General features: G+C 26.8%; 1 protein-coding gene across 6 annotated transcripts in view; it reads right to left on the reverse strand.

The window, feature by feature from the left end:
- Positions 1-17,360, reverse strand: part of LOC107450543 (electroneutral sodium bicarbonate exchanger 1) — a 45,635-nt gene that overhangs the window by 19,983 nt on the left and 8,292 nt on the right. For 3 of the 6 annotated variants that reach the window (XM_071183191.1, XM_043041245.2, XM_043041246.2), the window contains exons 7-15: positions 16,703-16,771; positions 16,257-16,381; positions 15,076-15,321; positions 9,953-10,099; positions 7,327-7,430; positions 6,475-6,649; positions 4,521-4,654; positions 3,335-3,512; positions 1,108-1,383 (exon numbers count right to left, since the gene is read on the reverse strand). In XM_071183191.1, the coding sequence (XP_071039292.1) occupies positions 1,108-1,383; positions 3,335-3,512; positions 4,521-4,654; positions 6,475-6,649; positions 7,327-7,430; positions 9,953-10,099; positions 15,076-15,321; positions 16,257-16,381; positions 16,703-16,771 (1,454 nt within the window). The remainder of the gene's footprint in view (positions 1-1,107; positions 1,384-3,334; positions 3,513-4,520; positions 4,655-6,474; positions 6,650-7,326; positions 7,431-9,952; positions 10,100-15,075; positions 15,322-16,256; positions 16,382-16,702; positions 16,772-17,360) is intronic. The other 3 variants (XM_071183193.1, XM_043041247.2, XM_071183192.1) reach the window with 1 other exon arrangement.

Consider the following 17,360-nt stretch of genomic DNA (forward strand, 5'->3'; position numbering starts at 1 on the left):
AACTTATAATACACTAACCCCTGTCACTATTAGTTACAGCAGGGTTGGCAAGATTTTGCCGCAGGTGGAAAAAACCATGGTAAATACCGGTAAAAACCGTCCTGGCAAAAACAGGTTTTTGCCAAGCAAATTGGCAAAAAACCTATATTTTCCGAGATGAGAGGACAAAAACACATTTTTGATACAAAATTATTACTAAAATTGAAATATATACTATGAATATAAATAATTACAAAAAAATTAACAAAATTATTATTCCATAATTAAATGATAATGTAATAATATATCATTTTAGTAGTTTAAAACATTATTGATTGGAAAATTTGTGATTATTCTCTTTTTTCCAGTGAAATGAACTTATTTTAAATTAATACAAATATAATTTAAAGCATAAAATATCTATCAACATGTGTAGTTAATTATTGTACAAATAATAATTTTTTATAATAAATAATAATATTATACAAATAATAATATTTATTTATTTGTAAAAAAACTTATTTTAGGATTCTAAAAAGAAAAGAGATCAAAAACTTTCAATCTTTTAAAAATTATTACCCTTATATTAATTGTTAATATGTTAAAAATAATTTTTTCATGTAATGCATCAAAATTATTATTCCTTATGATTTATTCAAATTTGTTTCAAGTATTTTGTAATAATATTTAATCAGCAATTTAGATAATTTGGTTTTTGCCGGTTTTTACCAGGTTTTTGCCACTGTCCTGGCAAAAAACCCTTTTTGCCGGCAAAAACTCCAACCCTGAGTTACAGAAACAAAATACTCTCCTTTTTATATATTTTTCATAGGTAATTTTTCTAATACCTCACACAACTTATCCAATTTTTTTGAGGTATTCATTTAATAGATACATTGTTTGAAAACAATAAAATATTTGTAGTTTTATTTATTTTTAAATTTGTGAATGTTAAGACAATGACATAGTTTTAGATATAAAAAAATTTAAAATTTCACGATTTTATTTTTGAAAAAACTAAATTTATTTAAGAAAAACATTTTAAACAAAAACACTAAACAAAGACAAATTGTGAAAATTATAAAACAAAAAAAATATTACAAACAATAAAAAAAATGCAAAAATTACCTTAGAACGAAAATAAGGCATATTCTTGAATTTCCTCAGTAAAAGGATAAGACAAAGAGTGCCACTAAACAACATTATGGACATCAGAAAAATATTAGGCACATATAAAGTTGGTGTATAGCTACAACCAAATGGTGCAGATATTCCATTCAGATATTGGCACCGTTCTTCAGTGTTAATACTGAAATTCACAGGTGATTGCAGAATACAGATGCACATTGGATTATAAGGTGTGTATTTTGTTATAATGGGGAATTTCTTGCCAATCAGTATTAGCTGTAAAAATGATAAATAAATTAAAATAAAATTATAATTCATGTATCCACATTAGAATAATTTATAATTTGCCAATATATTGTGAACAGTTTTATAACAAAGTAAATGCTTAATTTACTCTTAAAAGTGTTTTTCGACCAGGAATTGATTAGAAAATAATTTATATATTGTTGACTAATAAATTTCAAAACCATTAATAAATCAACTATTGGACAAAATACTTTTTTTCATACATTGCTTAAAAAAATTACGTAAGTTAGTTTTTATAAATATATCACATAACAGACATTTCATATTCTTTTCACAATTAGAATGATAAAGTAAAGCCTAATTGAAGCATGAATTGTTAAATAATTTACTAAAAAAGGCACCATAAACAAATTTGAGGATTAGTACTTTGATGGAAACAAAATTTAGTAGAAATATATTTTGATCCTGAATATCTAAATTTTAACAAAACAGCTTAATTTCAATATATAATCATAAATTATCTCAAAAATTGAAGAAACATATAAAATGTTAAAAATTTTTATGGTTCAGATCAGTCTAAAATAACTTACTTTGAATATTTTATCACAATCATGCAGATTAATATGGAAGGTGTAGATAATCTTTAAAACACATATTTCAAAATAGATTTGATTGAAGCTGGTTTCAATCATAAAACATTTAATAAACAAAAATTTTATGCAAATCGATGCAAGCAGTATAGTCGATAAAATGAAGAGCTAATTAAAATAATATGCTTAGAATAAATATATAAATTACAATCTAGAATTGCTGAAAAGCCTCCAATAGTTGGAAGGAAAGTTTGGAACAAAAACTAATAATTGATATTTACTTATCAATTTTTATTCTGACTTACTGCATTTAGTATAAATAGTAATATTTATACAAAAATTAATCAAAATATTATGAGGAAAGTAAACATGAAGAGTCTTTCACATTTTTAGATTATTACACTAAGCTGGAAACTTGGTCAAACTTAAGAGAAGTTAGATTTTATTTATTTTAATTTTATACCTTCATGAATACATCAATTAAAATAAACACACATATCTTATAATTAAAAAGAAATGAGTTTCTCTTAAATTATAAATCAAAATTAATTTAATTTTGAAGAAAAAAATCTACAAACTTAGTCTAGACTAGAGAAATATTTCATGTACAGAAAAATTATAGTAAACTCTTGATTAATAATAGGGATTATATAATTTAGGAAGAGGAAAAAGGCAACATAATGTAAGGAGACGATCATGAGAAAAGGAATGAATAAAAATTTCTATCTGTTTACTATTCCTAAAACAATTGAGTAAACTACATTTCTATACATACATTTTGTTTTGCTTTACAAGTAATCTCTATTTTAAATATAAAACTTCAAACTATTTTCTTTGTATTCAGGAAATTATTCATGTCTTATATAACTACTGATAAACTAGCAATTATGTGGAAAGGTTAACCTCCATATTGAAGACGGTAAAAGAGCAATCAGTTAGCTGTCAAGGGTGTTAGCTATCTTTTAATTTTGCTGCCAAATTATAATCTGAAAATTTTGTTAAAGGTGGATTTTGTTTAAAACTAATTTCTGTTCGTTTTACACAATTTCAAATCAAAGCTATGCACTAACAAAAAATTGCATATAGAATGAAATGGTTGTAGGAATTGTATAAAATAATCCCTATTTGATTGAAGTTTTTTAAACTGCCCCTGTTTGATGCTTGCTATCAGTACATATCTTTATTTTTTGAATTTATCTAATTGAGAGCCAATTATATAAACATGAAGACAAAAAAAAAAGCATTAGTAAAACATTACAAATAAAAAAATGATATATGAATGATTTGCACATACCACAAATAACTAGGTATTTAATTTATATTTCAATTAGGATTTTTATTAACCAAGCTATTAAGAAACAAAGAAAGAACTCATAATTATATTCACTTACATTTTTAAAAGCTTTATAAATAAAATAGCAGGAAACCATAAAAGCGAATATTTCTTCAGTAAATCGAGTGATGTAACGAACAAGAGATGCCATATTAAAAGCAACAAATATAAACAAATAAATAGAGGTCCAGATACCTATCCATACCCGGAACGGGAGATAATTTATTGAGTATAATCTGAAACACAAAAAAAATTCTTTAATTGAAAATGCAATTTAATGAAAAATATAATCTCTAAATAAAAAATAAAATATATGTACCATTAGTATTTATGAATCTGACTTAAAATAGCATAAATGTTCATGCTAATAAAAATTTCTATCTTGAACTAGCTCTATGATTGACGCATGTTTATTAATTTAAATTAATAAAAGCCAAGACATGGTCGAGATTAGTAAAAGCCCAAATGGTCGAAATGTTTTTTTCTTTACATTCAATTGTTCCAAAAGTTATATTTTATCTTGTCATTTAGAATGAAACTATTGTTTTCAATAAGTTGGCCACACAGGTAATCCAACAGACCACACATGTAACCCAAGTTCAAATTCCAATAATTACTGGTTCTTTCTCATATTGCTCACAGTCCATGCTGTAATAATGTTAAATGTTATCTGTATTAGTAAACAAATCAAACGTTCTAATCCATATTGCTGTTAAGCTAACTGTAAGAGATTTTTGTGGCTTGTTACTTTACGCAACATAGGTGTAAAAAAGATTCAATCAAAAAAGTTTGCTATCTTCTGAATTGTTTAAAATTGCAAGAATATTAAAGTGAATGTTATAGCCTTGCATATTGATGAATAAACTGCACATAAGTAATGACGAGCTGCCCATAAGTAATCATAAATTGTACATAAACAATGATAATTTAGAATGTTGCGTGTCTAGTTAGAAATAATCTTTATTATTCATATTCCAAGGGGGGGGGAATCTTAAGTATCGCAAAATGTTCCTAAAAATACTTCATGTTTTTGGATGAGGTGTCACATTTGTGTATAATAAGCATAAAATTCGATGTGGAACTGCAACTTTTAACAATATAAAGCTTCCCCAATGAGTATTTTTACAGTTTGAATTATTGTATATTTGACCATCACTAATTTAGATGCATTTCAAATTCATAAAAAAATAGAAGCCTGAAACTACTGTAATAACACAAATACAGAAGTAAAGAAATGCACATACTCGCAAATCTCAAAAACTAGACTTTCAAATGCAAGAACAGGGCCTGTAACACCTAGTAATGTTAGAGGCTGACCACTGGTTAAACTGTATGTAACACCACAAATAAAAGCTGATATTAAGCACTCTGTAGCTGCCTATGAAGAAACAAACAATATATCAATTTCATTAATTTCTAAATCATAAATTTTAAAATACACTATTAAATCACATCAAAAGATACATTAAAAATCAGAGAAAAATTCAAATATAGTCATATCTCAATATTACGATCTTATAGGGAGACAAAAAAGATTTCGTGATTTTAAACATTTGAAGTAACGAAAAATGAAGGGCAAATTTCTTCTTTAACAACTCAGTCAAAATAATACGGTACTGACATTAAAAAATTTATACAGTATATATCTACTTTGAAAAAAAATTTATCTTAAACACTTTTAACATCTTTGCAATTTCATTTAAACTTGCATGTTTTTAAATTCATTCCGATTTGTCATCTTTCCTTTTCTGATTTCTGTAGACGTCTTTGCCTTGTTTAATGTTTCTGAATTTTGTCATTCACCACACACTGAAACATTATTATACACAGAAACTACTTCTTCATAAATATGTCTTTTATTTTGAACTCATTCAATTAGCTAAGCTTTTTCCTATTTTAGGAGCAGGAAACTATGAAGCTTGCTAGAGGGTTTAGATATCTGCTCCTAAAATAGGAAAAAGCTTAGCTAATTGAATGAGTTCAAAATAAAAGACATATTTATGAAGAAGTAGTTAAGTAGTTTTTTAAAAAATCAATTTAAAAAAAAAAAAAGCATTTGATATTCTTTAGAAATCGTGGAAGAAATTTTGGTCATAAAAAATATTTAGTAAAATCAAGTGTCACCGAAAACTGTATTCATTAAAGACGTTTCTCTGCTTATAAATACAGCAAATGAGTAGGGAATTCTAATTTTTCACGATAAGGAAACATCTGTATCGATAAATTTCCAGTTAACTCATATTTTTTTAAGACTTGACTCCTATTAAAATTATCAAAACAAGAAATTTAAAAAACACAAGCATTATTTTGAAAAATAGAGTAAGACGTAAAAGCTATTTTGCTGTGCCCCTTCAATTTGCACTATTAAATAGTTGGTTTAGTACATGTTTGGTGTACAAAGCCACTTTCTGAATTGACACTTTTTGAATTTAAAATCATTATTTTTAAATTATAAACAATAAGAAATTTTTAACTAAAAAATTTCTTAAAGCAAAGAATATTTAACTACATTGCATATGAATATAAGCTGATTTTGCAACTGTTACTTTCCTCCCAAAAAAGAAGGATGATTAAAAGTTATCATAAGTGATATTTAATAAATGTGCAAAGTTTGAAAAATACTGGCTTATATCTTGAGAAGATGCTGTAAACCTAAAGTTTCATTTTTGTTTTTCCACCCATTTTTATAATATATTGATATTTTGCAGTAAGTTGATATTATTACATATTATAGTTGATTTGACTATTTTAATACCTTCCTGATTAAATAAAGATGTCTCATATTTTATTGTAATTTAAAGGTTCATAATGTCTATTAATAAACAGGAAAATACAAATAAATAAAAAGCAACTCAATAATCAAGAACTTAGAACAGTTTAAATCGGCAGGAAAATGAAACTGTTAGTTTGTTTCAAACCAAATGTTTTCCTGTTTTATCATTTCCAAGAAATTTTGAGTATTTAAAATGCAATTGTACAGTAAAATAATAGGAAAAGGAATTTAATAATAAGTTATACCAATTAAAGATGCAGCAATAATGAATGTCTATTATCATAAATTTTATGACTAATTAATCAGAAAGAAGTTTTTAATTTTTTTAATCAAAGAGACAAAGTGAAACATTGCCCCCAAATACTAACAGAAAGAAAAGTGAAAACCCAGATACTTGAAAATTGAAGAATAAAGGAATAACTTACTATTCTTTGTTTAGTAACAGAACCAAGTGCACCCCCAAATAAAACGATTTGAGAAATACAGACAAAGTATAGAAACACCACAGAGGAAATGCATTGTAAAGATATGCAGTCTTTGAAATCACTTAAATACCAAGATGATTTGCAGCGAATATCAGCCCTTAGTCCTTCAAAAAACCTTAAAAAAAACATGGTGCTCTATTAAAAATCAAGAAAATAGCTATTTTGGTGAGCAAATAATAATTAAGAAATCGCAAAGAATAATATAGTTCAGAAATAACGAACTTAAATTAAAACATGGGGGCGAAGAATTTTTTAGCATTTTAAAAGTCTTTACAAGCATTTGTTACATTCACTATGACATGAAAGAAAAAAATTATAGAAATGGAAAATCTAACTGACTTTTAAATACACATTACCATAAATGATAGATACAATTAAATTACTTCTGCAAAGAACCGAAAATATTGTGTGTATAAACCTCTTCATTAGTGATTATTATTGTTTTCCTTTTTACTTTGTTCTACTAAGAGCACAAAAGTAACTATACTTACATTACTTATAGACAACTCAGTTAATATTAAAAAGTTAGAAAACACACTTTTACAGAGCATAATTTGAATTTTTTTTCTCTGAAATAATGCATACAAGACATCTAACCTGTTTGTGTTAATGATATAATAAACAGAATACATTCCATTATATTTTTTTAAAAAAACTAAAGATATAATATGATATGTGCATAATATATGGTATGGTAATATGGTAGATTAGGAGAAAACAAAGTTAAAAAAAAGCTTAAGAAAAGAAAAACTGTTATAAGAAACAAAATTACATAGACAAACAAAAACATACTTTTCATTACATGAAGCATCTTGACCGTCATAGGAAATCATATTATCACTAATATCTTCATGTTCACATTCCTTTTCTGCACTTTCAGGTTTTTTTCTAGCATCCTACAATAATCATGTCTAATTTGAAATGTAATAAATTATAAAATAGTATATTCAAATGGCCAAAAATTCAGAAATTTTAGTTAAGAGCCTGGAACAGCATTTTTAGGTTAACAAACATATCAATAAAATTATTATTTTTTTTCTAAAAATAATAATAGATAAAAATATATGTTTAAAGTCTACACTACTTTTTTCTTTTTTACTCCTAGAAAATTTTAGAATTTTAAATCAGAGTAAATTTTCTTTATTTCTAAAAGTTTATTTTAAGTTTTTAAAATTTGAAATTCCTTCTCACTTAGTTTTTTGGCGCTTTCCAACACAGTACATTAATTTTGTTTACACTAATGCAATGATTTGCTATATTTCAAAATTCTGAATGCACAACTGAAGTGAACATATATTTTTTAATTAATATAACAACTAAAACCTTTTGGATATACTTTATTTTAATTTCTTTTCTTTAAACTATATATTAGTTTTATATCTTTTTTGAATGATAGATAATAGTGAATTACATATATTGTTAATTGAATGATAGGTAATATTTGATAGGTGTGCGGATTTCAATGTTAGATATCCAACTAATCATTTTAGAAAGAAAAGAAAAACACAGAATTTAAGGTACCATGGATAGCTTAGGGAGAAGGAAGAAAAAAAAAACTACACCTAACAAAAGCTTAGATCAAAAATATTCAATCATGAATATTTCTAAATGCTAAATTAAACAACTTATGACTGGGTTTCAAACTATTAATGGTGAGCAAGCAATTTTTTCACAAAGATTCAAACAGAGTGCCAGCTTTAGTATTAATTCAAATATTTTGTTGTAAAAAGAATTTATAAATCACTGAATGGAATGCGATAAAAGCATTAATTTTTTAAAAGGTTATTTTTAAATTGTTTCACAACCTTGTTTTTAGTCGCAGGTGTGTAATGTGCAGAAGCAATTTAATAATGAAATTTTTTTTATTCAGACATTTTATTTGAATAATAAAGACAATAAAATCTAAATACACAAAGTGTCAGAAACAAATTAAAGAACATAATTGTCGTGAACTTTAAATGGTTAAAGTCACTGTTCCATCATATAAAAAAATTAAGAATTCCTTGCAAGAATTTAAAGAAAAATTTGTTTAACTTTATAAGTGTGGCTTTATACATATTTTTTTGCAATAATATAATTTCAGAGCAAGTTAGCCCACTTAAAAAAAAGTTTCTTTAATGCAATATTCAATAGCCAATTTTTATCCCTCTCTTAAATTGCTGTTTTTCATGCAGCAAACAAAAAAGTATAATTTTGCATTTTTACTTTTTATTGTACAAAATTGGAAAAAAAATGTTAATAATAATCAATAAGTTTTAAGTTAAATGATTTTAAAGTCCCGAAACAAAATATTAATTGTATTTATTTTACATTTTATGTGGATTGTTTTGAGAATTTCTGGTTCAGAACAAATCCTAAGATTACATTCAATGAATAACAATTCATTGAACCACTTTTTTAATATTCTTCAAAGCATACATACAGCAAAAGTAGGGTGATGGCTGTTTCTCCTCCCAAACAATAAAATGTACTTTATAAAATGCAGTTTCAAAATACTAGTATATAAAAGATACTTTTATTTACAAAATAGTACTGACAAATGAATAGATAAACTGAAACCACTATTTAGAGTTTTAAATATGCTATCAGTTTAAATAAGTTTTATCCAGGCCAAACAAAAACACCATTCTATTTTAAACCCTTTGCGGTCATATGTCTACTCTCAGCCACCAACGTTTTTTTACCGTTCCAGTCATCATATGTGTGCTCTCAGTCACCACAGCAAAGATGTAAGGAATAGCTTAATGGCAAACTACATATATTGCGGCACTGTGAAGATGTAAAGATTGTTCTGTATGTTCAAAGAGAAAAATTAAAGTCGGAAGTCGCGAAACTAATTATTTTTGCGACACATGTTCTCGAAAATCAGGGTTTCATATTGGAGACTGCTTTGAAAGATACCACACGATGGAGAACTATAAAATATAATTTTAACATAAAATTAAAACATATTATTGTGTTACATATATCTAAAGTTTAAAAAAGAATTAATAAATTTTATTTTTCATTCATAATCTTGCATATTATGTATTACCACTCGTTCAACGAAAATTAATTTCGAGAAGCACGACATCCATGTATAAACTTAATGTGACCATAAAGGGTTAATATTTTTAGTATTTATTCAGTAAACAGGTAGCATTAACTATTTTAAATAAGTTTGAAAACTACAAAAAATATGACTGAATAATTTCCTTTATAATTTAACAAGCATTTACTTGCTTTGAAGAAAATACTTTTGAATAAAAAAAATTCTACACTGTAATGAGTTCAGAACAATTTAAAATGATTCTCAAGATAAGTTTAAAATTGTAGTTACAACAAACAATTAAAATTAAAACAAATCAAAAAAGATATTACAAATCAACAAATTTAAACAAATCAACAAACTAAAACAAATAAAAAATGATAAACTAACTTGAGATGCAGTTGTCAGAGGTGGTTCGATTCTTGTTCTCGGGTCCCAAACTCCAGGTGGCAAGACGGTGGTAGCATCTAAAAACTCATCCACTCCAGCAAGTAGATCATCACGATTTCTTGCTTTATAAGCCACGTTATGAAATACCTAAATAATAGTAAATTAAAAATCATATATATATGTTACCGGCAAAGTATGAAATCCGGCATTGTATAGAATGCCTAAAATTAGCAAGCAAAGTATGAAATGATTTCAGGGATCTGTCTAGGTTTTTGTGAAAGGTACCTATTTTGTGAAAATTTAGACATAATGTGTGAAAAATTAAAAATTATATTAAAAAATCAATACAAAAACATGGTTAAAATATAGATTTATCGTTTCTTAAGGGATACAAAAATAAAATGTCAAGAAAAAGTATTTTGTGAAACTACCGTTTTTCCTAAAGTTGAATTTGTGAAACTACCGTTTTACCTAAAATTGAATTTGTGAAGGTACCGCTAAACGGTAGTTAATTCGGCCTGGACAAACCCCTGGATTTATATTTCACACATTGTCTAGGCATTCTATAGAATGCCAAATGCTATTTAGGCAAAGTATGAAATAAACGTCCTGATGAGGTTATTATGTAAATAATGTGCAGGTTACTGTGAATGACCGAAATCGGTCGTTGTTGACTTTCACCGGTGAATGTTGACAATCACATAGTCGCTTTGGTGAATGTCGGAAATATTTATTACATCCGACTTGATATTAATTTAATTGTGGATATAATTACATTTATTCGATGCTTTAATACTTACTGACAATAGATTAGAACGATTCTACACAATGCCAGCGTTTCATACTTTGCTGGTAAGATATACAAAAAAACCCTTAATATTTCACAATTAAAATATAAACAAAATTGAAAAGAAAAATATTTATGCTTCATAAACTAAAAATTAAATATGTATACATACCTAAAAATCAGAAAGAAACTCAATATAACTATGTTTTCAATCTTTTTAAGGAAAAACTTATTTGAGAAATTAAAAGCTGGAATTCAGAAACTTTAAATAGGCACTATCAAATATGCATTATAAACAAGACTGCATGAACACCTTTTGAAGAAAATTTGTCACCATCGTGAAAAATGTTTTTAAGATTAATCATTATTTAAAAAAATAAAAAATAATAATTAAAAAAAAAACGGTTAGATTTTTCTTATTTAACCTTGTTGTTAATTTTAAAAATTTCAGATACAACAACAGAAAATTTGTTAAGTTAAAAACTTGTTCAATATCATTAAAAAAAACTGCCAAATTTAAAGAAATATTAACTAGCATGTATAATAATCAACATAGAGTTTTATAAAAATTAAAATACTAGTTTTTCCATCAAATCATGATGATTTTCAATCAAATTTTGTCTAAATTATGTGGATGTCAAAAGGTCTGAACAAGTTACAAGAGTAAATAAATTGCTTGCAGAAAGTTTTTCAATTGAAATCTTATGATCACAGAAAGTTTTTCATTTAATCTAAGTCTGGGAACTATGCCTACGTCTTAGGAAAACTTTTTCTTACAATTCTGAGGCAAAAACTAAGTTACAAATGAATTTTTCTGAACAAATTCTGTAATTTTTATTCGATCACAGTTATTTCCTTCTGATACGTCACATAACCTCTAGAATTAGTCCAGGTAATGTAAGCAGCAAGAGAGATTATGTAAGCAGGAAACAAACTACAGTAAAATACAGCTTAACGCGAGTGATGCCGTATCACTCGATATCGCGTGAAGCAATTCTTTTTTCTATTATTGTCAATATAACAGAGTAAGCAGTAGTAAGATGGCATATTATCACACCAACAACTTCTGCAAAATATATGTCTTCTTTTGACAAAAACATATTGTTTATTAAAATAAACTTATTATAAATTTAAAACCTAAAATGGTTGCTAAAATAAGAAAATTTAACTTTGATTTTATCTTTATAGATTAAAAGATACAGCATAACCACTTGCACTTGAACTCAGCCAAATTTCGGAAAAACTCTCTGCAAGTAGTATAAAAAAGTCAAATTAAATTTTTTAAATTACTAATCTTTGACCTCGATCTTTTTCCGAATGCTAACGTTTGTGACAGAAAAAAATAAAATGGGACAATAAAAATTCTTTAATTAAGAACTAAAAGACTTAGAGAATGAAACATTTAATTTTAAATTAAATTATATATATATACTTAAAAGTTAGTCAAAATCTAAAAAAAAGGAGTTCATCCTTATATTACTGCTCTATCCAAGAATTTATCAAAAATTAACCACAACCTACTGCTATTTCTTTTTTTGAAAGACTAAGAAAATCTACATTTTTCATCCTCACCTTTTCATTGCTCATTTACCGTATTTTTCGGCGAAAGCGCCGCACCTCGATAAAAATGAAATTTTAAAAAAAAAAGTTACAGTACCCGCCGCTCCGGCGCAAACGCCGCAATGGCGCTAAACCGCGTATATCAGCATCCTTTTAGAAGAGACCTTTAAATTACCATTTAGAGTATCTGTATGATAAAAAATAAAAAAATTTTATGCATTTCATAAAGTAAAGTTTTAATTTCAGAATTATAATAAAAAATTTCTTTTTCAGCAAAAAAAAAAAGAAGCAACAAAAAAAGTTTTCTCTTTCAGCAAAAAAAAAGAAAACAACAAAACTATATAAAATAAAGTTGTTCTTACCAGTTGGCATTGCGCCAAAAGACAGAAGAACAGCAAAAAAAAAATTAATATGTTCAGTAGCTGAATTAAGGCTGAACTGATTACAGAAATCCGTAAAACAATGTAATAAGAAAAATAAAAAAAAAATTTATTAGAAGAAAGATTTTAAAATTTATTACCGTTAACAATTTGAGGAAAAACTAATACATAATAACGAAACAGCTAATAATAACGAAATAACTAATAATAACAAGAATTAGAAATAACTAAGCAGGCCCCAAAAAAATTCTGAAGGAATGAGCGAAGGGGAAATAAGTTTCACTTTCACAATCTTTGAGGGTGGAATTTTAGTGGGTAGAATGCCCTCTCCTTCAATGGAAATAACCCAATGTGACTCAACTTAGAAAGAGANTTCGTCAGTCCCGTGAGTGTCGGATTTAGGGTCCTATACTTCCTTTTCTGTTCGCTCAAATTACAATTGCCAAGGCGCTAAATAGATTTCTAGCTTGCGATTTTTCCTTAAGCTGGGGGTGGATACAAGATGCATACCTTTTAAATTTTCTCCTTATGCGATGTTTCTTTAAAATTATTATTTCGTTTATTTATTTTCTTACAGGCTGCTGCCGAAAGTTTGCTAAGAATTGGCGATGTTCTGCAGCAGATCGTGATATAGGCGAATATTTTGTCGACTTCGTTATTAATTTTTTTTAATAGTCAGAAAATTATTTAATCTTAAATAACTTTCCTTGATGAATTTTTTTGCTACTAAAAAATATTTCGTCAGAAGCGCCGCTGCATCGGAAGCGCAGCAGGGTTGCCACTCAAATCTGGAAAAAAAATTCCCTGTGTTCTCCCTGTACATATTATGCACGATATATTAAGAGGAAACAACAATTACTGTGCTCTTGTGTGAGCTATATTGGGCTAACTATATTTATTAGTTTTAATTGCTGGAAAAACAGCTGAATATACTTAAATAATGCTATAGTAAATGAAATAGTTTAGTATAGCTGAAATATCATGGTTGAATATCCCATAGATTACACTTTAAGTGGTCACCATTTTTTAAAAGACAAAAATAAGAAACAAAATTCCCTGTATTTTCCCAGTTTGTAAAGAAAAAATCAAAATTCCCTGCATTTTCCCTGTTATTTTAGGTGATTTTTAAATTCCCTGTATTTTCCAGGTTTTCCCTGTGGAGTGGCAACCCTCATGTAGGAAAAAAATAACTTTTTTTTCGATAGCGCCGCGGCTCTTCCGCCGAAAAATACGGTACTCTTCCCTAACAGCAAAATGACTCTTAATTTGAATTTGCGTTTTACAAAATAGATCGATTTAAAATAAATTTCTATTTTGATTTGAAGTTTCCTATGGGAAAAAATTATTCTTAAGAAATTAAGATTTATCATCGGCTAAGATTTTCGAAATTTGGCTAAGACTTATGATATTTGACTAAGACTTATTTGGCTAATAATTTGAAGTCCTTAGTGCAGGCCCTGAGTAATGTGAACATAATTTAACTTTACTCTTACATATTTTAAGGATATTTACTACTTTGATTAACAAATGGGAAAATAAGGCTTTTTTTGCAGCAGTACCAAAAGATACACATGATTTTATTTAAAAATGCAGAAATGTACAAGAAACTATATTTTCATTACAATCATATTAGGGCTACTTTTTATTAAATCATATTTGGGCTACATACATAATGAGAACTCATACTCAATTTTAATTACTATAAACATTTATAGGCTAAAAAATAATTGTAAAATAGGTCTTAAATAATTCTGAGCTTGTAACTTCAAATTTTACTGCAATAATGTACATAAAGTTCACTTTGTATTAGACGTTTAACTGCAAAAAATGAGTATTAAACTACAGGAATTTTCGATTTGCAAAGAAAAATGATGTCTAACACTTTGTAATAAAAAGAGATATCATGTTTAAAGCAGTTAAATACTAGAATTCCAAAGAAAAGTTGCGTAATGTAGCAGAAATTCCATAAGAAAATTGAAAGCAATAGAAAATTTTAGACAAGAAAATTATGAATAATATAAAAATGACAACCAAAGCTGACGTTGTCAGGGGATACCAGCTCTGGAAATCATAAGAACACGACATTAGTATCCGAAGTGTACGACATTTGTTGTGCTCTTTCGATAGAAAAAGTTTCGTGTTTTAATAATTTCCAGAGCTAGTATCCCCTAACGACGTCAGCTTCAGTAGTCATTTTTATATTATTCATTATTTTTTTCTTTAAAATTTTCTATTGGTATGCACTGTGCATATCCAAAAATTACATTTTATACAATGAGAATAAATTTTATTTAACCAACGGTTAAAATATATAAATAATGGAATAAAAACTAAACAAATAATCATATGCAAGAATACTTAATCGATGGAACATATTCTAATAATCTAATACTTACTTCATCTGATAAAAGGGCAGCCATGGCTCTTCCGATTTCGTGGTATTTAATTCCTTCTCCTGTAGGTCCAAGAAGAACAAAAAGAAATCTAGTAGGAACTGGCACTTCAGTAAGATCACCAAGATGACAACTTTCATTCAGACGCACAAACGAAAACGTCGTTTTTTGAAGAAAATCTACTTCTCCAATTAATAAATTTGACGCCTCTGCTCCGGAAGGTATTTTCTTCATGAAAGCTTGATTGAGCTTAAAGAATACATCATTTTTTTTTTAAATTTTTGGACAGAAAGAAAATTGAAAAGTACAAATGCTATCTTTTACTATAATACCAGGTGTTTTATATTTAATTATTTTGTTGTTTCACATTTATGAACTATTAATAATTTTGACAAATTTAAAATTATGCAAAAAAACTTATGTAAAACCTAATTTATATAGAATACTTATGTATTAAAATATTAGCTTTAACTCCAATAACAAAAATCTTCTTACTTTGTGTTATTGCTTTGTAACAGAAAAATAAATAACAAATTTTTACATGTAATTAATTATTCTGTTACAATTAATTACAAACATTAGGATAATACCAGACGCCTCTTAAATGATAGACAATATGAAAAGAGATAGAAATGTATGTATAGGTATGTATATGCTAGTATGGGCTCCTTTATTTTGTTTAACATGTTTTTTTGTATCTTAAGAGTACTAGCTAACCTAATTTCAAAAAACATTCATTATAAAGTTTCTCAATATCGGACACCAATGTCTTAAAAATAAATAATTAAACTATAAGGCAAGATTTTCTACAGCACGAAAAGACAAATGTATAGTTTTCGAAGAGAGTAGTATTATTTTTATTTGTAATATATACTAATTTTTAAGCTTGGTGGGAAGAAATGTATGTTTTAAGCAGCAAATGTTTATATGTTTGAAACAGTTTGGACACCTAGTAATAAACTAAATTTATTTAAATAATTTAAAATTTCTTTCAAAAAGATTTAGTTTCAAGACTAAAAAATTAAGTGACAAAACCGAACATGTGAACCTCAGTTCAATTAGCTTTTCAATTAGTAGGGATAGATATTTTAAAAGTAGTAACAATTACAAAAGCTAACAAATTTGATACACATAACACTTAAATGATTAAATATCAGTGAAATAATTCATGCAAAGAGTCTTACTTTGTATAAACAATTTTCAGATGCAGATTCTTCAGGAGATGCTGTCTTAGCTTGAGACAAAGCTCGACAATATAAAGAAGTCGTAATAGTATCACAGAGCATTCCAGTGCTAGCAGATGCGGCATCTATTAATATGCTTGAATTAAAATTTCAAACTTACAGCAAAATACTCAATAAAATTAATAAATGTAACTATATTAGAAGGAATAAGATAATAAAAACATCCATACTATTTAAACAAATTAATCATGAAAATAAGATAGAAACTGATAAACTAAATTCCCAAAAAAATAATAACTTAAAAGATGATAAAAAATAGGGTTGAATGTGAACTATGACCATGCATGGAACTTAACAGAAAAACCATCAAATGGAGTCCAAATAATAAATGGGATTTGCAGTAGGAATGAGGATTGTGCAATCATAATGAATAAGAGTTAAGTTACCAGCAGTGGTCTTTTCCTCCACAACAGAGGTTGTATGTGGAGCAAAAGAAGTCCAAAATGATAGAACATCTAAAAACAGAAAAAAATTGAACATTTTGAAAGCACAATTCATAAATTACTAAATATTAATTAAAAACATTTTATAAGATTCTGAGAATATAAGAAATGTGCTACAAAAAAAATAATGGTTTGGTTAACAAAAGAGGGACTTATTGCAGCTGATTCCTTAAAATGCAAATGTTTAGAACTAATTACACTTAATTAATATAAGTTAATGTTACAATTAGGGCAGTGGAGTCAGTTGGAATCAAAAATAATTATGTAGGAGTAGGAAAAAATTTTTCAACTCTGACTAGTTAAAAGTTAGTCCTGTAGATTAAAAAAAAAAGGGGGGGGAAACATTCTGATATTTGTCAACTAATATTTGTCAATGTGATTATGTAAACAAAAATATTACTTGAATGGTAATTATGACAATTGTTTAGACAGCTATTTATAAGTATGATTATAAAAACAAAAATGCTACTTAAATGAATATTACGATAATTATTTAGGAATTTAATGTATGATTTGTAATAGTTTCCTAGGTTATGAATAGTCACTTAACAAAATTTTTGTTTAGATATGTTTTTTTAGGTATGATATATATATATATATA

The sequence above is a fragment of the Parasteatoda tepidariorum genome, chromosome 7, assembly GCF_043381705.1.
Source record: "Parasteatoda tepidariorum isolate YZ-2023 chromosome 7, CAS_Ptep_4.0, whole genome shotgun sequence".
Lineage (NCBI taxonomy): Eukaryota > Metazoa > Arthropoda > Arachnida > Araneae > Theridiidae > Parasteatoda > Parasteatoda tepidariorum.